This window comes from Vidua chalybeata, chromosome 22, assembly GCF_026979565.1.
Source record: "Vidua chalybeata isolate OUT-0048 chromosome 22, bVidCha1 merged haplotype, whole genome shotgun sequence".
Lineage (NCBI taxonomy): Eukaryota > Metazoa > Chordata > Aves > Passeriformes > Viduidae > Vidua > Vidua chalybeata.
The window spans coordinates 3262780-3288077 of record NC_071551.1 but is presented as its reverse complement, the minus strand read 5'-3'; the positions used below and the strand labels follow the sequence as shown (position 1 = coordinate 3288077).

Sequence of the window (25298 nt, the reverse complement as noted above, 5' to 3'; positions counted from 1 at the left end):
CACAAACAATGGACAATGTAGTGTTCTAGAAACTGTGACATTTTTATACATGAGACTCTAGGGTTATTGACTCTGTAATAAAATATGATTAAGCAAACTCAATGTTTTAAAACTCCATCTTGGTTTTACTATATCCTGTGGGTTACAAAAGAAACCCAATGAAATCTAACTACATGCATCATTTCTTCAGTCATGCATAGCAAATCTTGCTTTGTTGGGAAGAACAGAGCCTGTAGTCCCAAGAAATTGTCCTTCAGCTCTTTGTTCCAAAGAGGAGGGCAAAGGGAATAAACTGTGAGATGCCCAGCCTGTCAGTGCTGGAGGAGGGGACAAAAAAAGGGAAGAAAAGTGACCCCTGTATTTCACTCTCACACAGAGGTACTCAGACTTGACTTCACTTTATTTCTAAAGTCATATCATTTTGAAAATTTTATTTCTTGAAATACTAAGTTTTATTAGTCACTGTATGAGCACATTGAGTTTCAAAAGTGCAGAAATGCAGGATGGCATCACAGTCCATCCTCAGTTCTCCTGACTCTGGGCACTCCAGGACAGCCACCACAAGCCTCAGCTGCTTGAATTCCTTCCAGAGAGCTTTAAGGGGAAGTTGATTTTCCCTTTAGGAAGAGTGAATATGCAAAGCAATCTTGACAGATTCCACTCCCAGGCAAACATGATCAGTACCTGACTGACAAAAAGCGCTACTAGTTTATTGGTGCACAGCAAGGGACTTCTGCAAAATAAAATCTGAGTAGAAACAAGAAGAAAACCTAACATATTCTTACAAGAGAGCTGTAGAAAAAAGAACCAGCTAGAAGCCAGAACTGTCTCATGAAGAAAGAAGCACTCCTTGAATAGAAAAAAAGATCAGAGAACCACTTTCTGCTCATTCTAAAGGGCAGCTTCATTTACTTAGAAATCATTTTAGGTCTTAGATGGTGGATTATTGTATCTTCCTACTTAACAAACTAAATTAGGTGAGGTGCATTTCCAGAAAGAAATTAAGGTTTTGAGATTAAATCAGACACACTGAAGAGAAACAGGGCTGCACTAGGGGAACTGCTTCTCCCACAAGGACATCCACATTTACTTATGCAACAAGCAAGAGTAGAGACTTCAAGAACAGTGCCAGGATCTTCAAATGATACCACTGATAAAATAAAACCTAACAGAAGAACACCAAGCAGGTGAGACTGGTCACAGAAAAAGAAGCATCTACTGAGGTGCTGCAGAATGTGTAGACACAAACACAGGTTTGCTTAACTACAAGGATCTAGTAATGTAAAACTATGTTTGGAGGACAAATTAAGAGGCATTTAAAACACGAGTGAGAACACTGAAGTACTGAAGGACCTGAAGAGGCCAGAAATGTGACAGGAAATTAGATGGGATTCAACCTAAAACATTGCATCTCTGGGGAAAAATAATCCAGAATGCAAACGTGAAATGACAAGAAGATACCTCCAAAGCAGTAAAATCAAACAAAACATAAACCCTCTTGGGGCAAAAGAGCAAGCAGAAAAATGGGCATCAGTTTGCAATGGGATACGGCAGTAAAACCAACCAAGACAATTCTGGGTGGCTCGCAGAGCACAGCTGTCCCAGTGCAGGGGGATGATGGGCCCTTTGCACTCCACACGGATGGGAACCTGCAGGTGGGGGATTCCAAAGCACCTCCACAAAAGCAGGGGAACAGTCTGCTGGACATCAGCTGATGAAAGAAGAATGTAAACCACAAAATCCAGTTGGACAGTGACTGCGCACAGGAGGTTGGGCTGACAATGAGGAAAAGCCCATGGCTACAGCTGTGCAGCAGGGAGAGGAATGGACAAATCTGCTCAAATAAAACACATTATCATGAAGACCTGTTATCCCACTGGGAAAAAGAAGAAAGGATATGAAGGAAATCACACTGCTCCAGTAATTTATTGACTAGACTGATAAATACATTTTCACTCTGGCTTCTAGGAAATTCTTAGGAAGGGCTTACCAGGATAATAACAACATCCCCTTGACCAGAAGGGCTTGTACATGACTGACATTATTGTAAAGACTTGTAAAGTCAGATCTAGATCAAGTCCAAGGTCAGGACCAAGTCTGGAGCACATACAGAAGTGTAAAGGTTCAAACAATATTGATCTGTTAAAGCTGAGGACCTCATGGCAGTATGTTGGCTCAGTTGGTCTCCATACAGTGAGGTATGTATTTCCTACTTCTGCTCAGTGTCACTGATATTCATGCTCTCAACCACACTGCTTTTGGCCTCACAATGCAAATCACAGCTAACAGAGAGATGGATGCAAAAAGGCAAAAAAATTGAGTTATAATAATCTGCTTTTGGCATTGCGTCAAACTTTGCAACCCGCACAACTCCAAGTGATGAGCAAAGGAACAACTAGCACAGGTTGCTGCTTTCCACATGAAGTACATTTAAAAGAATCAAATATTTACATAACAGTTTTCTCTGACCATTAATGGCTTTCCAATCTCAAACTATTCTTTACTAATAACAGTCTAGTTCATGGACAGAATTCATCAGAACTGGGGAGGTCACAGAGTTATCTACTTCTAATTTTCACACTGTGACTCAGAAAAGAACACAAACTCTTGCAGCAACAGTCCAAGAATAATCTTAAACTTGCACTGATCTGGCAGAAGCCTGAGAGAAAGCCATAAAGGCAGTTTCCTGCACTACTTGTTAGGTTAGACACACATCTAAATATAAATGTTCTTTACTTGTGCTGCACCAGGACGTAAAACACGTTTCTAGGCGAGAGCTCTCCAAGCATATCCAGAGACATAACAGCTTTCCTGTTTTGAACTGGGCTTTAAAACTTTTGGCAGTATATGAAAAATATGGAAATAATCAGAACTGTTGTATGTGACACTGGAGTACTTGGAACACATAAAACCCTCTCAATAAAGGTATCGAATCATAGGCATTAACTGTTTATAAATTAGATGTATGCTGTACTTTCACCAGCTGCTTTATGCTCTCTTCTGCATTAAATTTAGAAGTAGTAGGGCATCTTTAAATAATAAGTTTATAAGATTAGCCTTGAGAAAGTCCAGCCTAAAGTCAGATTAAAAAAATATTTTCTTGCCCTTTAAACCAATCACCTTTGAAACTACCCCCTTAAGGTCTAAAGCCATCACCTGTGCCTCAGCCATGCTGGTCTGGCTCCATGTTCCCAGCATATGGCATGTGCCAGCTGCAGGAGTTCCAACACAAACCAACACATTTGAAGACAAAAAATACTCATATCCATATAGCCTGATCACAGGGACACATGATGCAGACTGTTCCATTCCATTCAAGAATTTGATGAAGTGGAGTTGCTGGAATTAGACTATGTCTTTTAGGAAAGCCAACAGCCTCCATTAAAATTCTTCATCCCACTCAAACCTGATCCAATGGTTAAAGTCAAGCAGCTGAAATTCAGAGCTTTTTTTAAAATTCAACCATGTAATTAGAGAATTGCAAGGGGCCTATAATTTACAGTTACGTATCCTGCTATTTAAATGCAACTTGCAATTAAATGGCTGAGTCAGCTTTGCAGCAGCACCAGGAACGTGCACAGGGTAAGGTCAAACAGCTCTTGTCACGCTCATGAACTCAGTCTTCAGGTGTTCAAAACTACACTGGAGATCAGCTCGTGCCATGCATTTCCAGTCACATCCATCAGGGAAGGCTGAGCTTGGAAGGGCCTCCACGGCCCAGCACGCTCCAAGCGGAGCCAGCAGCTCGGGCTTGGAACGCTGCTCTGCTCCCATTCCAAACCACACATACTTGAGCAGTGACAAATGCGGCGGGGGGATAGCGGGACACGGCAGCCCAGAAAACAGACAAACCCTTTGTCGTGTGAGGCTTTTTAAACCCCCAAAAGAACAATTTGGCTCCTTCATTATACAACCACATAAAACCCACACACCAAACAAAACATGAATGCAGGGTTGCTTACAGATGGAGGTGGCATTTTGGTCCCACCTTCCCCCACACCCCTTACACTCGCTAAATATTCTCAAGTACAATTTTTTAGCTAAAAAAAGTTTTGATCAGACTTTTGTAGACTGGAGTAACTGAGTAGCCTGAGAAAGGTTGGGGCTTTTTTCCCATTTTTCTTTTCTTTCATCTTGTAAAAGGTTGTTGGGTCAGAAACTTAACAGACTATGTGCAGACACTAAAATCATTTCACAATGCTCATCTGTGACAACAGGATTTCAAAATCTAGGAGAAGCAAAAACATGGTTCAGCTCATCTGTCTTAACCTCTTAACTGTTAACAAGGCAAAGAGAAATAATTCCCAAAGGAAACACAAGCCCAAGATCAGGCTGGCTGGAGATCTTCTTGCCCTCTCCCTCCCAGCTGCTGTCCAGTTTGGCAACTGTTGATAACACCTACTGTGTACAGGCTGTATCTGATAGAAGCATGTCAAAACATGAATTTTAAGAATATATGTTTCTTGAAACAAATTACAATAGACAAACAGCTCAACCAGAAATCCAGCTAACAGCATAGACAGGTGTGCTTCTCCCCACCTTTACACAAATCAGTCAACCTGCACAGTCACAAATTTAAGACATGCACAAGCGAAACACTGAATTTTCTCAGGGATGCACTTCGATTTCTCATTTAATTTTGTGTATGCAAATATACTTAGTACATTTCAATCCTTGACCTCTTGGTTTTACAAATCAGGGTAAGTCCCAAATACGTAAGACACACATGTACAAACTTCTATTTTCAGAACAAAGCCCACCTAGGGTAATTCTTCAGGCTTCCTGCACCTCACTCACACTTCATCAGACTTATTGTTTACTGAAACCCTGATGTAGACCCTTCAGAATTCCAAGAGTGGCATAATAAAACACAGGAAATGGAAAAGTCAAATGGGAAGACGAAACAAGCAGAAAACTCAACATTTTTCAAACATTTTTCTCCAAGCTTTCTGACAACAAAACCTACTTAGGGCTTTCTTTCACTTTAGCACACAGGTCTCATGTACATACAAGAGGACTTCTCGGCACAGTAATACAAAGCAAACTCCTGGCCACAAAGAGCACAAAGACTCTTCTTTCAGAGCAGCCCCTTCAGAAACTGGTCCTTTCCCTCTGCCACACTCACAAGTCAGTGCTAATGAACACTTATTTATTTTAAGCAAAACCATCATTACTTTGAGCCCACATTACAACAGTAACTGACCTCAGGAAGAAGCCAAAGTGTCTGTCCTGATGTGCTGCCACCTCACAGCCACAGGAGTACGGTCACATGCACATAAGGGCACACAGCCACCCCCTTTCATAACTGAGAACTTTGCACAGAATAAAAATTAAAACATAGTGGCACTATATTGATGACAGAACTCTTCAAACCTTTCAATAACTTTTCTACAGCAAAATGGAAGCTGGAGGTAGAGCAGGGAGAACTTAATTTCAACTCTGTGAGGATTCAGTTTCATTTTACTACATACTGCCTTTCTAAAAATTTTGCTTCATCTAATGGTGTAGGTTAATAATTCCTACTTTATGTTGCAAGTTTTCCAGGTAAATTTGACTCTTGTTAAAGTATCTACAAACGCCATCTATTAAACAAAAAGCAAATGGAATGCAATGGGCTGATAACAGCTGGTGTTAACTTTGCTTACTGTTGCTTTGCCTGAGGAAGAATAATCAGTTCAGAAGCTGCAGCAGGCATTAATACACAGTTTCAGAGTGTTATTGATTAGAAATACCAGCTGGTGGCTGACCTGGGGCCTCTCAGGGTCGTGGTGTCCCTCAGTGCCTGCGCGGTTTCCGACGCGAAGTCCAGTGCTCCTGCCACAGGTTTGGTGACAGTGCCCACCAGCCCCTTGCCCAGGCCAGATATGAAACCACTGACCCCTCCTTCCGTTTTCACACCTTCCACTGTCGATGTTATGACACTTGTCAATCCTCCAACGATACCTGGCAAAGTCAAGAGCAGCAGAGAAGTCCAAAATTATTGGCTCTAGAACTTACAGAACCTCATCCACCTGATGCTTTCTGCCCACACGGTTTATTGTGCATTTTAATTTAATACACAAACTTTCAAATTCAATTACATTAACCGATAACTTTATACTTTGTATATGTAGTATACATATGCATATGTACAGACCATATTATCCCACAGAAAAATATTTACTTAATCATTAAATATGTGTATTTAAAAGTATTTCTATACTGGTTCATTTCCAGCTGCACTTAAACCAAGAGTCCTCATCTATTGCACAGGCTACTTAGGCTGTGACAAAATTCCATCACCACAAAAGCTGGTACAATTTGAGACAGAAAACAACAGAGTGCATTTCTCCACTGGACGAAGTTAATTATTTTAAACTGGCACTTTAAATGTCTTTAAAGTCAGTTTAAGTGACTTTAACTGTGATGCTGCTGACAGACATTTTTGTGCACATTTCCCTTCCAGAGAACTTCCATGCTCTGAGAAATCAAGCACCTACTGAGGTTTCAAAAGACTTGGAACAGTTCACATTGTCTGAGAACACACTTTGGAGATTTCACATCTCCATGATTAAAGTATCAGTTTCTAGTGCTCTGGCTCAAGCACTCACCTGCCCAGCTTCCAGCAGCCCAGGGCTCCTCTGAGGTCTGTAAATCAAGTACAGACCAGGCAGATCCAAACTGCCAAACTCAAGTAGCACAAAGTATTTAAACCTCTCCTCTTGAGTAACTAGAGTTTATGATTAAATCCTGTCTGTTGAAATGTAGTAATTAACAGTTCCTTTATTTTTAAAAAAAAACTGAATGGGAAGAATTTAAAAATGCCACAAACTTAGGACTAGAACAGTCACACTAATTACTGGATAATACAACACAGTGAAGTGCTTTTATAATGGACTTTTCAGAAGAGATTCACATAATTTGGATTTCCTGTGTTTCTACCAATTTATGTCAGACTGTTCAGCACACTAGAAAGTGTGAGAGGAACCTTCCATGATTCATTTCACACCTACACAGTGTCTCTGTGTGACCAAAGCAAAAGGACTTTTCTCAGCATAGAAAAAGATCCTCTTTTAGTGAAAGCCAAATCAGCTTTGCACAGGCTGCAACAGTTACATTTAACATTTAAATAACTGAGCCAAGATGATGCAAAATATAAATATTTGATTTAAACTTGGCTTGTATTAATTTAACCTTCTTCAACAGATAAATCATGAACTAAATCGATGTGAAGTTCTGGCCAAATCAAAACTAGTCCACTACCCTTTACACAAATAAATGTCTCTAGTTTTTAGTACACTGAAAAAAAACACAAAATAACCCAACTGGTGAAATGTAACTTTAAACTGATGTACTGATTCCAAGGAAACTCAGGTTTCTGGAACTAAAAGCAAATATAAGAAAGCTACAACCCAGCCATACTATTTTTTTTTAATGTCTGGCCCTCAAAAAAAACTGATTCTATGTGTATTTTATGCCTCTACAAAGAAATTGATGCTTTGGATGAACTTTCTTTGTAATTTTCACTTTAATTTGCAAAAAAAGCTTTTACTTGCAGTTACATGTGAAAAACCCTGGTTATTAAATGTAGCTTCTGCTGACTTGAAGACCAAACAATGACCTGCCAGCACTCAAATTCAAGCATAAAGGCTCTGATAGCTCCACTGCCCAGGCTTCTAGCAGTAAGACCCACTGTTCTTTGCAATCTGATCATCCCTTTTAAGAGAGAAATGAGTTAAAATTACAGCTCAGGGTTACCATGTGCAAGTCCATGGATTCCAGCTACAAGGTGCTCTCCACTGGTTGCAGCATGATATCGGATGTATTCCCGCTCTGTCTGATGTCTGTTATCCATGATCTTTCCCAAACCATCCGACAACGTCCCAGCAAACTGCAAGAGAAGACCTTTTCTGTTATTGGAAGAACAGAAGCCATTTCTCCTAAGTAGATTCACTGCAGAAAATCCCTAGATCCTACTTGTGAAATGCACAATTATACAACTCATTTTGATACATAACAGAATCTGTCCAATCCTTTTGCCACGGAGAAAGCTCAGAATTATATCAGCAGGCGCAACTGGAATCCTGAGGTGACAAAGAGGCGCCCCAACTACTGTGGCCAAGCCAAAACAAACCAAGTCTGTGAAAGATGTACTGAAAGCAATGCCCGTGACCCAACTGCAACCCCTCAAAACCTAAAAGGAATGTTATTTAGATATAAAGCTTTTCCTCTGCAAAGATATGTGCAAAGCTTCAAGGCAAATATGCCTGTCATGAAACTACAACATTTTAAAGAGCTAATTAAATTCTTTTCAGTAACTCAGGGTAGAAGTGGCTGTGTTGCAGAAGGAGTGGGAGCCAGGCCACACTCATGGCACAACGTGGGGAGATCCCTGACAGGATTCCCAGCTGTGCTGGCAAGTGTTGTCCTGGTTTAAAGGACAGGTGTCTGCCAAGGAAGGCAGGAATCTCCCTTGGATTGGAGAATGTGACCCCCTTCCTTCCCAATTATTATAACTTTGAAATTACTGGACTTTGAGGAAAAGATATGGGATTTTACTAGTATATATATGTATAGCAAGACAAACAAACCACAATGATGGCAGCAACAACAAACAAAACCAAGCATTCCCTTACAGCCCCACACGCCACCTCTGAGCTGATACCCAGAGCCTGGGGAAATGACTTCCTTTTCCCTTGGAAAATGGCCTCTTTTTGCGGCCACTCGCACTGGCCCACAGTGGTGTCCTGACCTCAAAATTTCCAAACTTTGCAGGACTTCTCCAGAACTAAATCCTACAGAGCAGAGGCCCAAGCATTCCCTTACAGCCCCAAACACCACCTTTAAGCAGACACCCAGAGCCTGGGGAAATAACTTATTTTTCCCCTGGAAAATGACCTCTCTTTGTGGCCGCTCGCACTGGCCCACAGTGGTGTCCTGACCTCAAAATTTCCAAACTTTGCAGGACTTCTCCAGAACTAAATCCTACAGAGCAGAGGCCCAAGCATTCCCTCACAGCGTCCCTCTCCCGCCGCAGGCTCCTTCCCCACGGTGCAGTTCCGGGCACGGCCGCCAGGGGCGCTGCTGGCTCCCGGCCGGGCAGGCGGGTGCGATGATTCCCCCGCGGCTGCAGGGGGCGCTGTGGCGGCTCCGGCCGCCTCCCTCACGCGGCTCTGGCGGCCACACCAGCGAGGGGAAGAGAAAAGGGGCTCCCGCTGCAAACTCACGGGGGGCAGCTGGTCCCAGAGCCCCTCTGGGTGGTAAAAGGGACTGCAGCAGGAACCTCGGAGCCGCAGGACGGAACGGCAGGGGTGGGCACACTGGGGGTGGCAAACACAGTGTAGCAGAAACTCCATAGCAGGCGCTGCGGAGGGCGGCGGTCAGGTGGACACAGGATGTCGAGTTAAAGTGTAGTGTCAAACCCAAAGCAGCAGCAGCTGGACACCCACAAACAGCTGGGAGACCCGCCCGCAGAGAGGCTCGGGGTGCCAAGTTTTTCCCCTGAGGCAGCTGAGCAGACGGTGAGGGCCCTTTCTGGTGAGCTCGGGTGTTGATGAAGTCCCAGTTCAATGGCCACTCTCACGAGCAAAGCCTCGCTCACGGTAGGAGAAGCAGCAAAAGACAGAACTCTGTACTCCTGGTGAATTCTCCCCTCAGCAACCGCAGCCCGGCTGTCTCCCCTCCGTTCTGAGAGGAGAGTGAGTGAGGAGCTGAGCCCAGCACCTCACCCCTGGCTGGAATCTCACGGTACCTCTGCCCTTCCCAAGAGAAAGCCCCCTCAGCTCAGAGGGTAACCAACTGCACCCTTCTCCCTCCTCCTCATCCCAGCACATTTTGTATCTCTCTTAAGAATTGCCATTATAATCTCTTAGGCAACAAATGGGAGAAAATTCCCTGAGAGAAAGAAGAAAAAATCCTAACCTCCAGCAAGTGTCCACAGATACCAAACCAAAAGCTCAGGGGGAACCCTGAGTGTGTGTGTGGAACATTTTGACTCCTTACACTTACCTTGAAAAGTGTGGGGGATTCATCCATTCTCATGGATGAAAGGGAACATTATGTCCAAACAGGATTTGTTCTGAGAACTGTGACCATTGCTGTGTGCACGTCAATGAAAAAGCACCAAATAAAAATATCTATTGTGATCTGCTGACCTTTAGTCTAATGTAATCAGATAGAAACCAGAAGCTTGGTGGAACGAGGGAAGCAAGAAAAGGAGACAGAAAAGCTGAAACCTTGCCTTGTATTCAGGATATTATTATAGAAAAGGGCTCCTAGACAGAATTTTCCTGGAATATTCTCCAAAAACTACCTGGTTTTTGTTTATGTGTAGTTGGACACCTCCTGTACCACTATCAACTACTATCAGCATTTGTACCTCCTTTCAAGAAATAACAAACTTCATCCTCTCTGCCCCTGTGGAAGGAAAGATCACTTAAAGCTTTGTTGTGTCTTTAACTGGGGCTGGGGGAATGGAGCAGGTGCCACAGGAATGCCAGAGGCACTCAGGGTGCTGAGGTCCCCAGTGTCCTGCATGGCAACAGCTCTTCCAGGACAAGGACTTCGCTGTGTAAGGACCATGTCTCATGGACCATCTCCTCTGCACCCACAGCAGCTGCAGTAAAACCCCTCCGTGGCTCAGGTGTGCACCAGAGGACAACTACGACCTGGTGGGAAACCCTGATACACTGAATATTAAAAAAGAACCAGACAAACAGTTCATTTATGGGCCCAGTGCCACAATGAAGTTCCCCTCCTTTTTCTGCCATTTCTTCTAAGGCTGTGTTTCTTTTTCACTAATGACACAATGTCCCAGTTTGAAACACTCCTTTTCAGCTTAAAGACAAACCAGTCCAGTGGCTCCAATTATCCAAACAAATAGATTTTAACAACAGGGATGAAAATGAAATCCCATGACCCTTCTTGTGACTTGATCATATGGAGACTAAACAGTGATCATGGACTGAGTTACTTCTGACCTTGTTATGAACTTAATGTAGATGTTATTTAAAAAAAATAGCCTAGAAATGCAAACTGACCTGAAGCTATCTATGAATCACATTTTAGCATAGGGTTTTTTCTGGAAAAATACTTTGCTTATGTGGATTAGAGTAGTTACCATAAAGACTGAAAGGCTCGACAGGTCTTCAAAATTAAAAGCTCATTACAGAATCTCTCAAGACCTGAAAATGCTTTTTCAAGAATATATTTTCGAAGTTACAGTAGTGCATGATTGGACAATCAGCCAGAAGGAATAAACCAACTTATTGATGAGAATTGATAATCTCTCTCTACAGCTTTCCTCCCACCTGCACCCACACTTTCCAGCACCTCCTGCGAATACACTCTTTCCTCAAATATCCCTTCCTCCATTACACAGAATCTGACACCTAGTTGTCAATAGCAATCTTGTTTGTGTGTAGAAAGGATTTTAATGTAATAGTGTATTTTTCTTAGTAAGGTGGAAAAAGAAAAAAATCCCACGCACATAGTTTAGAAGTCAAACTCCATTAGCTGTAAACCCAAAGTTAAACAGGGACATTTTTGTTTGTGTTATTTAGAAAATAGCACTGAATTATAGATGTAAGCAAAACAAATTAAGCATTTTAATGTACCAAACATACCATGAAATGTTTCCATTCTGCCCTGATTCAGGTGACAAAATCTGAACTCAGCACACGCTAGTTACAAAACATGAACTTCATGTTGAATTACTTTTTGAAGCAGCTCCTTCTCCCCCCTCCCCTGGGACTGTTTGTTTCCTGGCCTCATCTAATACAGACTGCAGCCAAACCTTTGTCACCATCTGCACCATTTGCAAACCAAGGGGTTCCCTCAGTGAGCACAGTGAGTGGGTCTCTCCTGAGTCACTCCCAGCTGGGACCAGCCCCTTCCTGCTCTGCAGTGCAGGGTCTGACAATTAGAGGTGAAGTGCCAGGGAAGATAAAACAAGGGGATGTTCCACAGGCAGTAGGAAGGGCTGCTAGGCAATGGGGCAACTCAGCCTTTCTGTGTGAGGTTTAGACTCCTACTTGAATAAAGATTCAGACTGTGGAGTCAGGGTGAAATACCTGCTGGGGATCACAATTTGACACTTCTTTTTAAGTTTTCTGTGCACTTCAGAAATCCTTAGCCTGAAATGGTTTCTGAAGTCTGTTGCAGTTAATAGGATTGTATCTACCTATACAATAAGGAAATTAAAGATTTCTAACATTAAAAGCCCACAACAAACGAAACACCTGCACAACACCTCCTGCCCAGTCTATCTAGGTTATAATCACTGTATTGAGAACAAGTTCCTCAGCCATTACCTCAGAAACCTAAGCAAGCATTAGAAATTTAAGGAGTTTAAGTCCAGCTTAAAATTTGAAGGGAGATTTGAACAAGCTGAAGCACAAAAGCAGACTTACCTTTGCCCCCCATGTGTCTTGCTTTTAGATGCCTCCTTTGGGAAGTGCAGTATCAGCTGCTGAGGTTGAGGTTTTAAGACTTGTGAAAGAGGAGAGTTGGTGCCTTACTGAGCTGTTAACCCGGTCACACAGCAAATAGGCTCCAGATAAACTAAGGTGACACCAAAAGTGCAACCCACCCTTGTCTTCCTTAGCTTTTGTTAATAAGGTGTGACCTGGTAACTTCAAAGCCTACTCAAGACCATGTAAATGTCAACATAACTAAATACAACAGTCTGTGGAACAAACATGAAACTAATCAAGGGACTTGTAAAAACCAGCTCCCTCTTCTCTACCCTAATTTTCATGAGTTCTTCATATATTTGCTGATGAAAAAAAAACTAAATTAGTCACTTGGTCTTTTATCTCTGCATTCTTCCCATTTCAGACATCCTTTGCCTTGAAACAGAACTGCCACACAATACATTAGTTTCAGCTATGGGAAGTTACCTGTTTCCAGACCAAACGGCTCCTGATGTTCCTGGATGAAGCCAGTCTGCACAAGGCACATGTAGAAGTGGGTATTTTACTTGTCAACTTGGCCTCTCCAAACAGAGGAGAATAGGAGCCTTCCAGACTACTGCTTAAAAGCTCTGTCATTTCATGTACTTAAAATATTTTAACTTATCATCAGTAGGTATTGTTTAATGCTTTGCCTTATCCACTTTGCCTGGACAGAAGGAGAACCCCTCCTAAAAGCCCCAGGCAGCTGAGCATTTGTCCACCTTCATTCACAAGATACCCTCTGCCTCCTCTCACCCTTTTTGTCCCCAGAGCAGATGGTTCTTCCTGCACTTTCCTTCTACAGAGAGACACTGATCTTTTCTTCCAGATCTACAGTCTAATGACACTTGGATCCCTGGTTTTCATCCCACACCAGTTCAGGTATGATATGAAGCTATTGACTGGTAATGTACAGCAAGCAGAAAACAACCCCCACTGCACTTCAGCCTACCTGCTGTAACATAAACTCATCCTCCCGAGGAGGGTGAAATATGACATTTTCCTCCAAATCCCAGGACATTATGCTACTGTTCACACTTATCTTTGGATGAGCATGCCTCATGCCTCACTCTCAGCCCTTCACAATCATTGAAGATGTTATTGCACTTCTGCAAGCCTGGGGCATGCTGGGCTCAGCCTCATCCTCTGCAGACTCAAGTAAAGCAGTGATTCATAATTTCTTGTTTTACATTTACACAGTGTCAACAATCAATACTAACTATTCACCAAGATCTGCAAAAGCAGATGAAATACCATCTGTACAAGAAACTGTTTTATTCATGTTTGGGGTTACTTGGTCTTTTGTTTTTCTTTTTAAATGCACAATAATTAAGGAAGTTTTACCACAAAAACCTTTTACCACTGACTACATATCCCTTGCTGTTTCAAGCAATAGAAGAAAAACAAACCACCCATATACAGTGTTTGTGAACCAAAGCTGGTGCCAAACAATTAAGGCTTATGGGGCACAAAAAAAATTCAAAGCAAATGAAAACTCGACTTTGGACTGCTTGTTCCCTCTAAGCCAGATGCATGAAGCACACAGCATGGAAATAAGTTTTAAGTAATCTTTTAAAGTCTTTTTAAGCTCTTGGCACTGCCTGGTTCTCTAAGGACATCCCAGAAGGATAAATACACAATTATGACCTGAGTCCAAACATTCCATTGTAATTCTAGCATCAGAGAATGGTACATTTACAAATATTATTGACTGAGCAAAGCAGAACATTCCAAGACAGAATGCTAAGGGAGAAAGTGATGAAATTAAATACATATCACTTAAAGTTTCTGTGCAAACCTCACAATGAACTGTGTTTAAATCAGAAATCAAAGGGTTTATTTGGTTCTCATCTTTGCTTTGCAGAACTCATTTAGAAAGGAGTTCAATCCTTCGCAGTCACTTGCATTGTAGCAACATCATTAAAGATCACCTTTATTCCTACAACTCTACAACCTGTTAAAGGTATTTTAGAGGAAACCAATTTTTATGCAGATGTCTGTTTTTATGCTGATATCTGATATATTACAACAGTTACAAATCAAGCATTTGCCTATGGAGGCAAAAAAATCCTCACAATGTACATGTTCTGGGCTAAGGAGACACACACATATATATATATGCTGTTAGGATTTGTGGTTAAAAAAGGTCATCCTCAAATCTTGCTGCTATTCTTTGGAAAGCGCAAAAATCAAAAAGCCCTGCCAGATTCTTGGATATACACAAGGACTGGGTGCAGCGGGAGAGATAAAGTTGTCCAGTAAATTCTGCAGCCTAAGTTTCCCTGCTTTTACTGCAATGTCTCAGGATTGATATGTAATATATTTCTGTGACTTACCATAAAAATAACTTTTAGAGCAGCTTCTTTGCTCATCCGTGCACACATTGTTATAGAGTGGAAGCAGTATATATTTAATTTTACAAGCTGGCCATCCTACTGATGGCACAGACAACAAACAGCTTCTTCCCTTCCTCTCACTGTGGTCAATAGTGTGTTATACTGGGATTAAAAAGTTAAATGCCTTTATTTGAAAACATAACAGGTGTTTGGCAGGTTTCAAAGGCCTACTGGTCTGAAGCTGTTCCCCAAAGTACTTTTGCCATGTCTTTAGTCAGTCTCTTAAGAATTACTTGGGGCATTTTAGCAAACAAGATTGTGAATTCAGTTAAATTTATATGCTCTAGACTTTTACACTTTCCTTTACACATCACAACAAACAAAGTCAACTCTTTGATCCAGTCCTAACCAGAAAGGACAGTTCAGGCTGAGCCTCCAAGGCATTTATAACCCAGCCAAGCTGTGCACAGAGAAACGAGCCCTGGCACTCTGAACAGCACCAACACACTCTTAATTTAGAAAACACTAAATCAGCAAAAAGCGATAATCAGCTTCTCATTTTCAGAGCAACATAAACTTTGACCCCCTCCAAATTACTGACAACCATGAGGAGCTGACGGCTTTTCCTACTGAACAAACATGTTCCTTGAGATTCCCTGCAGCATTCCCCACCCCTATTTATGTCATATGCCCAAAGTGAAGGAGCTTTAATTAGCTCACATCCCATCGTTAACTGAGCTTCCTAATGCATCCTGACAAGGGCTGTTGGCGGCCGCGGGGACCCCTGATGGGCCGGCTGTGAGGAGCCTGATTAGCCGGGTATCCCAGGGGAGCCCGCTGCTCCCAGCCCGCCGTGCCCCGGGAGCTGGGTCGCTTCCCTGCGGGACCTCCTGGGAAGCCGCACCAGCAGGTGCCCGCTGGCAATAGTTTTGTGTTACAGGGCTGAATGAGTGATCCCTGCAGGAACCGCCGGCTGTTTTCACAGACACAGAAGGCAGTCAAAAGTCCACAGCATGAACTTGGAATGACCCCAATTGCGGAGTCACTGGCGGGTTCATCTGGAGGACAACTGTGCTTTATTAAACAACTAATACTCTTAACAGATAATTCCGCTCCCCCCGGCCTTAACTCTTACCAAACCTGAAGGTCTTCATGTTTGTTTATTTTTTGGGAATGGAATTATTTGCCCTCCTTCACCCCCCTTCCTTAAACCCCTCAATATACTGAAAAACAGAGAAAAAGCCTCAAGAGATCCAGTACCTTGAGTTAACAGGTAACAACTAAGAGAGACCACATTAGGCTTAGTTTTAACATCATCTTTTACCAGCTCTCTTGATTTTCATTTCCAAAAGCATTTCCATCTGCACTAACTGCAGCACTTAGGCTCTTTCCAGACAACTTCTTTTTCTGCCATGACCACCTGTGACCACACCTGGGATCTGAAAGAACCTCCTCTTTAAATCTAACATGCTTTCCATGTTCTACTAGGTATTTTGAAGGAAAGCTCCTGCAAGCACATAAATTGGACCTGCCATCGTGTGTGTGTGTTAATAGTGAACAACTCTGAGCTGTTTGGATCTCCTGGTATAGCTTGGCCTTCTCCCCTGGACATAGAAATACTATTTTCACTCCTTACAGATACACAGCTAAGGAACTTCAAGTTTAAGTCTGTAATTTTTAATATTCTACTCAACTCTATAACTTTAAATAAACAGTAGGGAGGTGCAGTCAGCCGTTTATCAAGACTGAAATGTTGAATTTCAAACCCACACCAAATTTTTTCTCCTTCAGATGCTAATAGTGATATATGGGATAGATGTGCCTGTCTGCCTGACATGTAACCACTCAAAAACTGGAGGTTAAAACTAAATTTCATTTCATCTATGATAAATGCTTATTTTCAGTGTCACAGTTTATGACTTGGCAACTCATTTTAAATTCTCCTTTGCTCACTGAATTCTCCAATGAGTCAGCAAAACAGGAACAGTACATTTTATTTTACAGGAAAATCAGCTGGTAAACCCCTTTGAAATGAAACTCTAGTGCTGGTGTAAAACCTAAAGCTCTCTAATCTCTCTTTTTTTCAATTGTCAAATGGTCACCTGTAGATTCCTCTATCCAGCTGTGCATCTCCATGTATGCAGTTGCATTGTTACAGGACTTTCATTATCAACTGAGCAATCTCTCCTGGGTAGGGCTCATCCAAAGCTGCCACCAGTGTGCAGTTTGCTTTTGAATGGGGTACATTTAGGACATTAAGTCCACATTAAACCAGTTCTTCCCACAGAATAAATCACCATTTCTGTTGAATTTACCCATACCCACTTCTCCACATAAAAATACACAGAGTAAAGTGTGTTCACTTTGTGCAAGAAGCTTTGTAAAAGAAAGGCTGAATTTAAACCAAATTGAGAAAACTTTTAACCTAGATACTGGCCACACACATTTTATCCCATGGTACAAATGAAAACCAGGAAGAAATACTTCAAACTTCTCAAAGATCATCCTTTATCCCAAAACCTCTTTCAAAGATACTAGTTACAGATACCAGATGTTCTGCACATTAAAACTGACACTTTCCATGGCTTTTGATTGCCACTAATTGGTCATAAAACTTGCTGTCTTTTCAAACTGGCAGGAAATGGGGAAATGGCCTCATCTGTAATATCCCTCATGTACTCAGCAGTTCTGCCTGGGAATTTCAATTGCTTTCCACCTCATAATCTACACATTTTGATACAGATTCTCACTGCTCATGTGAACCTGCATGAGCTGCTAATCTGTGGATGAAATGCAAGTTAAACTGAAGATGATCTGCAGTGCCACCTGGACAGGCTGCAGGAGCCTCTATGCTACACTGGGAAAGATAAAGATTACACTGAACAAAATGCAAAAAAAAACCCCCTACATTTGACCCAAACTGTATAAATCACAGCTGGAATAGAAAAAATTACAGTAAATGCTGCTAAATCCCACTATTTCAATACCTCAACTACCCTTTGTAAGGGATGACTGCCAGCTCTCCTGAAGGAAAACACCAATTCTAATCTATAAGGTTGCCCATGAAGATGACATGTATTCTGGCCTTCCTCACCTTTATCCAGGGAGACTGACACTAACCACACACATTCTGCTCTTGGAGTTAAGGAAAAGAGCGAGGAGTCAAACAAACACCATGAAAATACAGAGTGGTAGGACACTCAGCAAACTGAGAACCCAAACACCACCATGACCTTTCCACAGCATCACTTGATGATTCTGTTTAAGACTCTTCTGAGGAAATCACCAGCATGTATTTCTTTCTCAGGTTTCATATACAAAGGCTTTGGTTAGAAGTTCCCTGACACCAAGGTATGATTTTATTTTCAGCTACTTCCTTGGCAATTTGATGTTGCTAGAGCTTAACTGCAGTTAGTCCCAAGATGGGAGAATGGTAGTTGTTCTTGCTTCTGAACGGTATCAAAGAGGAGTGACTGGTTAAGTGAACTAAGAAACTTTAAACAAAAGGGAATCATCAGCTTTGATTGTTTTAGAAACCTTTCTGGTTCTGGGTAGAGCCTGCTCAAATTGTACCTTCCTTCTGTGCTCTGCTACAGCCACTTCTCATTGTATTTATTGCCAACTTTGTTAAAGTTAACATTCATGCAAGTCAAACACTTGTTCAAGATTTGTTTTTAAATAATCCCTTTATTACTTCCTCTTCATTTTCCATTCAGTTATCTTTATCTTCCTGTCACTGCCAACTACTGGAGATTCTGCTTTGATTTATCTTACAAAGAGGGTTAAAACTTTCATTTCCCTTTGTGCTGCTTTCACGCTCCTGTTCCACAAATGCCTCCAGGCCAAACACTCACCTGGAGCATCCTTACTAGTCCTAAAGTTTTCTTATCTGGTTCTAACACTTCACCTCTTTTCCTATCTCTGTTAAGCACCTAAGCACCTCTGCCATCAGTCTGAACTTAGTCAAAATAAAATAAATAGATGTAATGAAAATCCAGGGCAGAAAGGTTCATCAGCCATAAAAGAAAACAGACACTCAAATGCAATTTGCTGCAACTCCAATCTGGGGAAGTTTTGGCATCTCAGGTGGCTGCTTCTGGAAGGAAGCCTGTCTCCCAGAACCCTGTGTGCTTTGCAAAAACCTAACGGGGAAATGAAGCCGTGACTGATGGCTTACCTCTCCTTAAGAAGCCCAATTAAAATGGAAACTTCAAAGTTCAACATGAAAATTAAGCTCTTTCATGAAGTTCATTAAATTCTTTTTCTCAAGAGGAAGGGAGGTACACACCAATTATTTCCATCCTATATCCTACGACCTAACAGAGTCAGAACAGCTACACTACTATGTGCTCATAATTCCTAAAAGAAAAGAGAATTTATGGTAGAGGTAGAAAGAAATCAGACACATTAAATACAGTATTGACAAGTTGTGAATCTTTTCAATCCTTTACCACCATGTCAGCATAACACCTATTTTCCAGTAATAGATACAACCACACTTACTTTTCCATTTGGGGAACACAAGCTACAGAACAGTTCAGTTCAGCTGCTAATTCAGTGTTCAATATTCATTTCTAATTGAAACACAGCTGAAACAGGGGAAATTTAGGATTTAGTTCTATCATGCCTGACGGGGGAAATAAAAAAAGTGTGGATGCCAAGAATGTGAGACATTTCTACGCATATGGCAACTATAGAAGGCTCCATTCAGAGGGAATGTAATTCCCTCTGGTGTCTATATTTAGGATCAAAGAACTTTTTAAAATACAGAACTTGGAATCTCCAAGGGATAAAAACTACAAAACTGTCTGTAGTGAACTTTATTTAACCTAAGGTTTTGTGCCAATTTAAATACACTGCAGCTCTCCACTTGAAAGAAGGCATTACCCACTGCATGCTCTGAAATGCATGGAAAAGCCATTACAGGGATAATCAGCACAACTATAAAATAGAAAAGCAATAAAATGACAAAACCAGATACAACTCCAATAGCTTACTTCTCGATTCAGTTGAGCAGTGTTACTTTAAAATCCATGATTATAGTATTATTCTTTGTTTAACTATCTACTTACACCTTAATAGCTAACTCATCTTAAAATCTAGGATAGATTTTTATTTTAGACACTTCATAAGTCAGGTAGTCAAACAACCAAAATGGAGATTTTTCCCAGCCCTCAGTGCCTGTGCAGGACACAGGCTCCTCTAGTTTTGGCTGCTTTAGTTACCAGATCCACAGAATTAGCTGCAAAGACAGGAGCCCTCTGTGGCACAGCTGAATCAAGTGAAAATTTATGCAGTGAAAATATACTTAAAAATACCTTTCTGGAGCACCAACAGCAAGATGAAAATGACCTGTTGTTTCAGGTTTTTTTTCTCTTGACTAACTCAAATTGGTTTTTGTCTCCACATAATTTTCTTTACCAATACTTCACATATCCTAGACACACTCATAAGGCACAAGGAAGGTAGAACAGAAAGTAAAAGGCACGTTTCTGTGTTATACCGTGAACACAACATATCCCAAACTGAACTTCAAATGCCAGTGTTTTTATCTTATGGACATTCCTGGCTTCGTTTTCAAGCAGATTTAAATGCCTGAAACAGTGCAACAAGAATTCAATGTAACTATTTGAGCCTTTTTTACCATTGTCTTCTGTGCAGCAGAATTAAGATTCAACCTTTGGAAAGAGGATTCATCAAGGAGCTCCACAAGGTACTACTAAGCATTCTTAAATTATGGATTTCTCTCTTTGTTCCAAAAGGACAAATACATAAACCATATAAAAAGCTTTGAAAAGGGAACTGTGTGAGACTTGCATTACAGAGACATTTCTGATATATCAAGGAGAAAGAAAAAATACCTGGGAAGACAAATAAATAGTACATGGGGTGATTTTCAAAGGTATAAATGGGAAGCAGGCACTCAGCTCCTGTTAAATTCTGAAAGGAGTTCAGCATCCAACTGCCCTTCTGCCTTTGAAAATCTTCCTTCACAAACCCCTTGGTTACAAATGACTCCAAAGTTCAAAGAATGACCTTGCCCTTGTGGGAAACAGAGGAAGGCTCGTGCCTTTTAAAGGAAGATTTATGAGACTGTTGCTGCAGATGTGACTGCAATGAGGAAACACCACTTTATAGAAAGGAAACTCTAAAGAAACATACTCTATTGGGTGGAGTGGATGGGTCACCAGAGACTGCAGCCATGAGGACAAAGCATGGACAGAAGTACTCATTTGCAGACAGATACAGCTGCCTTCCAGAAGCTCAGCAAGTCTTCTACCAGACTGCTTGTATTTGCAGTGCTGAGAATTACAGCACCACCTACTAGGAGATTAAGGCAGGAATATCAACGTAGTATTTTGTTTGAGTTTCTTGAAATTGTGCAAAATAGGCTAATGCTGCAAACAAGATAATTATGACAGAGAATGTGCATGTCATCTTTCCTCATGGCTCAGCTCTCTGAGTCAGATCCAGCTCTGCACTTGGTGATGGACTAGGTTTGATAATGCTAGTCTTGACCTCTCTGTAATTATACAGACTCTGCATTTCACATCTTCTGAATTACCTTTTTTTCACTAAGGAAGGGAAAAAGCAGATTTCCTTGTACACAGAAAAATAGGAAAGGTTGTTAAAAGGTGAAGTATGACAAAACACACAAAGTTACCTGTTAGGAAAATGATAAAAATAGAAAGTAAAGAATTTTCACAAAACCAAACTTCCCAACACGTCCTTGTGTCAAAAAAGCATTACTGCAGTTGTACCCATGAAGGGACTCATGCAGACACACCATGTATTTAACAAAACATTTCAAGAACATGTGATTGCTAAGTATTAAGTATAGCATCAACCATGATCCAAACTACTTCCTATTTCTGACTCCTGCCTCAGATCATCCCTCTCTTAGGCACTAAATACAGTCATTTTCACTGGTATAATTGAATTCTCTCAGCTGTTATCAGGAAGGACAAAAGAATATTCACCATGCAGAGACTTTGGAATTAAACTACAGATAAATACAAAGCAATCTGGAAATTCTTTAGTTTGTTGGTATGTGGCACAAAACCCCCCAAACCTCAGCTGTCAGCATAATAATTGCTATTCACATCAGTTTAATCACTTCTCAAAAATAACAGCTAACAACTCCTGTTATACTAAATAATCCCTTAAATACTCCACCTTTCTCTAGTGGTCTCTCTCCCTCTCTATCTAGATTATATATAATTTAACACAGCTTTGTTAATTTGCACGTAGGAGCAAATTATTTCTCACTTTGCTTAGCTGTTGATTTAACCTGCAAGTATCTGTACAGCAATAATAGGGCTTTGAGTGGTTCACTGACTCCTGTTTCTGGCATCTTTGGATGTATAGAAAGCATTTAAGAAAAATAATATCTACACTTCAAATGCCATTTTTACAAAACAAAGATAAAGCAATTTAAGCACGGTCAATAGTTCTATTTGACTTCTTGCTTATTTTTTGCTTATTGTTATACAGATTTTACTATCACAATTTTTACCTTTGCAGCAGAGTTTGATACTCCATGAGTGACATTTCTGATGAGACCACCCACATTGCCGTACTTTATAAGTCCAGTAAAGCCTTCTGAAACATCATTCAGTAGACCCATAGGGTTGCCAAGGAAATCCACAGAACCTAGAATACTGGCTGCCTGACTCAGCAGCTCCTGTAAAATCAAGAGGAAGAATGAAGTATTTCTTATGGATCACATTTACACCAGCAAGGTTGAGGGGAAAAAAAACCCGTCCCACCCACAACAGAAGCTTATGCCAACCCAGGTAGTTTTACAAGAGAAATCAACACCCAAATATCAGTAAAATTAACAACAATTTCATCTTAAAATGCAGTGTATTCTTAGATTTCTTCTGGGATACTACTTCTCCATATACCAAAGAAGAAACACAGCATTAACACATAATAGCCAGGAAAGAGTTCCCACATTCCTCAGTGGAGAACTCCTCAACCAAGAGAAGTTCAACCTTTGCCACAACATCATCTCAATTACACTGACCTCCTGGAAGTGTTTCAGAATGTCATTAATGATGAACTCCTGAGTTTCATATGGATGGACCCGAGTGAAAGGATCCAGATTAATCACAGCATCTTCAAATCGGATCAGAGGGAACCCCAGTGTGCTTTTCAATGCCTGAGTAAATAAAAGATATTGCCATTGTAATTCTTCTCTCTGCTTCTCATTCACAGTATCCTTTAAATGGGTAACAAACCAAAATTCTCTGAAGCTGCTGGAGTTCTCTACCACTGCAGTGTGGACACTGATATAGAGAGCAGTCACCCCACAAACCTTTTAATTCTAAGCATTGATAGCTTCTTAGCACTGCATTTCTTCAGTAACTCAAGAGTCACTAAGTCCCCAATGCAATGTTTCCCACACTTGATAGGAATACTTCAAACCAAAATGTGTCTAAGATTCTATGTACAATTTTCTATACACGATTTCTACATACAATATTTCTTTTTTCTAATTTTTCTATATATGATTTCTATATACAGTCTCTTTAAGCTATATTGTTCTAATGTTCAATTAAACTCCAATCCTAAATGAATTTCCTTGACAAAACTGGCTATTTTCCACCCTGCTGACCTTCTGTGAAGGGATTAAGTGTCAGGATGAGCTGGAATAACATACATAATTTCCTGTAAGCCTCAGGCTCATTTCTTAACATTATGTGGTCTAAAGAAATTCTTTAAACTAGCATATCCCATTATTTTTCAAGGAAGAAAATTAAGATTGTAATTAGCTCATAGGCTATATGTACTTTGTACAATTTATAGATAAAAATCCACAGTTAAGGTGGACAAGCTATACATCTAAATTGAGACACACGTAAATAAAATAAATTGGAAAAAAATATAAGAAAACTAATTTTTTAAGACAGAAAGAGGACCCTTCTTCTTCAGGTCTTGATAATGGCATCTGCACACTCACCAACATCAGACACTCTGAAGAAGTCAAGATGTTCAAGCTGATATTTTATCTTTACACATTAATCACCAAAGCTGCCTGGCATAAAGAACACGAGTTTTTGTGCCATCTGCAGGCAATTAAGGCAAGTTACAGGTCTGAGTTAAGTTTGGGAGTAAGAAAAGAGCTATTTATTTTTTCAGTAAATGGATGACCAACCAGAGTAGTCCTCATTATTCACTTGGGTAGGAAGTAATTTCCTGTTTAACTATCAGATATTATATAAGACAACTTTGTTAATACTGGTATCTAATAAAAATAATCTGTCTACACCAAATTACCAGACAGCCATGTCCAAGCCAGAAACATTAGAGGTAGTTAGAAAAACTTCCACAAAGGCTCTACTGTGATTATTCTCTCCCTCCTACCCTGAACTCTCCTGGGCTACAGAACTGAATTGAACTCTTTCTGTGAAAGTCAATATACAGAATATGCAGGGACTGTTAACATTATGGGGGGAAATCTATATGCCAAGTTTTCTCTTGGGACACTGCCAAGATGGATCTATGTGCAATCCTATACCAAGGGTGGTAGGAAATCCAAACAGAACAGTGCAGGGTTCTTAAAGGCATTCACCTCGAGTTCTGCTTCCTCAGTCTGCATTTCAACTAATGGAATTACAAGGGTATTCATGTTGAAGCTGAAGTGCAACTACATATTCAGGACACAGCTGCTATTATTTAGTAGTAAGGAATATCACAGCTAAGGAATATTATAGCTAGGAATATCACAGCCAATACCCCAACTAGCTGTTGAACTGTCCTTGGCACAAGGATTCAGTAAAAAGAATACAACAACCTAGGACTGGTGATCTTCTGGATCATCTTGGTAAGACTCCATGACAGACATTCATTACACAACACTGAACTTCTTTAGAAGCTTGTTCATCATGATGTCCTTAACATCAAGGACAAAAAAGCCCACCACCAAAATTGGTGTCTCCGTTTTGGTTTTTTGAAAAGGCAGCTGCTCAGTTCCTCCACAGTGGGGAGGGTTTTTTATGGTTTGGTTGGTTGGTTTTGTTTCAACTCTCCCACCTTGGAAGTAGCTGTATTAACTCAGACAGAACTGAAGCATTTCGGACTGAAATGTTAAATTAATCATTTTTGAAGTGGCAACTGACTGCTGCCACTTGATTGTGTCCAGGAAGGTCCTAACACACATTTGGGAACACTGGATGAGATTATGTTCTGCCCATAATCTGGAATCTCTGGTTCACTTCCCAACTGTGCCAGATTTATGACCATATGAAAAAGACCAGACTTCCTACCTATTTTAAGTTCATACTCAATCTCAGTTCACTTTAATTTTCAACTATATTGCACAGTCCTCATGCAAATTCTTCAATTCCAATGAAACAACATTTTTTGGATGAAAACACTCAGAGTTGTCCTGTATTTGTATAAGAAGTTGAATAACTTCTTATTTTAAGACAGTAATTCCCTTTAAGCTCTTTACACTTCCCTTATTGTAACTAAGGTCCTTTGTAAAGCAGTGAGTCATTAGGTCCAGTTGGCTTTGCTTCAACTG

At 40.8% G+C, this 25298-nt stretch overlaps 1 protein-coding gene across 8 annotated transcripts in view; it reads right to left on the bottom strand.

Moving 5' to 3' along the window:
- The window catches only part of VPS13D (vacuolar protein sorting 13 homolog D), a 97631-nt gene that overhangs the window by 15947 nt on the left and 56386 nt on the right, over nt 1–25298 (bottom strand). For 7 of the 8 annotated variants that reach the window (XM_053962571.1, XM_053962573.1, XM_053962576.1 and 4 more), the window contains 4 exons: nt 22797–22931; nt 22284–22451; nt 7738–7870; nt 5748–5943 (listed from right to left, as the gene is read on the bottom strand). In XM_053962571.1, the coding sequence (XP_053818546.1) occupies nt 5748–5943; nt 7738–7870; nt 22284–22451; nt 22797–22931 (632 nt within the window). Of the gene's footprint in view, nt 1–5747; nt 5944–7737; nt 7871–22283; nt 22452–22796; nt 22932–25298 lie in introns of those variants that run through there. The other variant, XR_008434535.1, reaches the window with a different exon arrangement.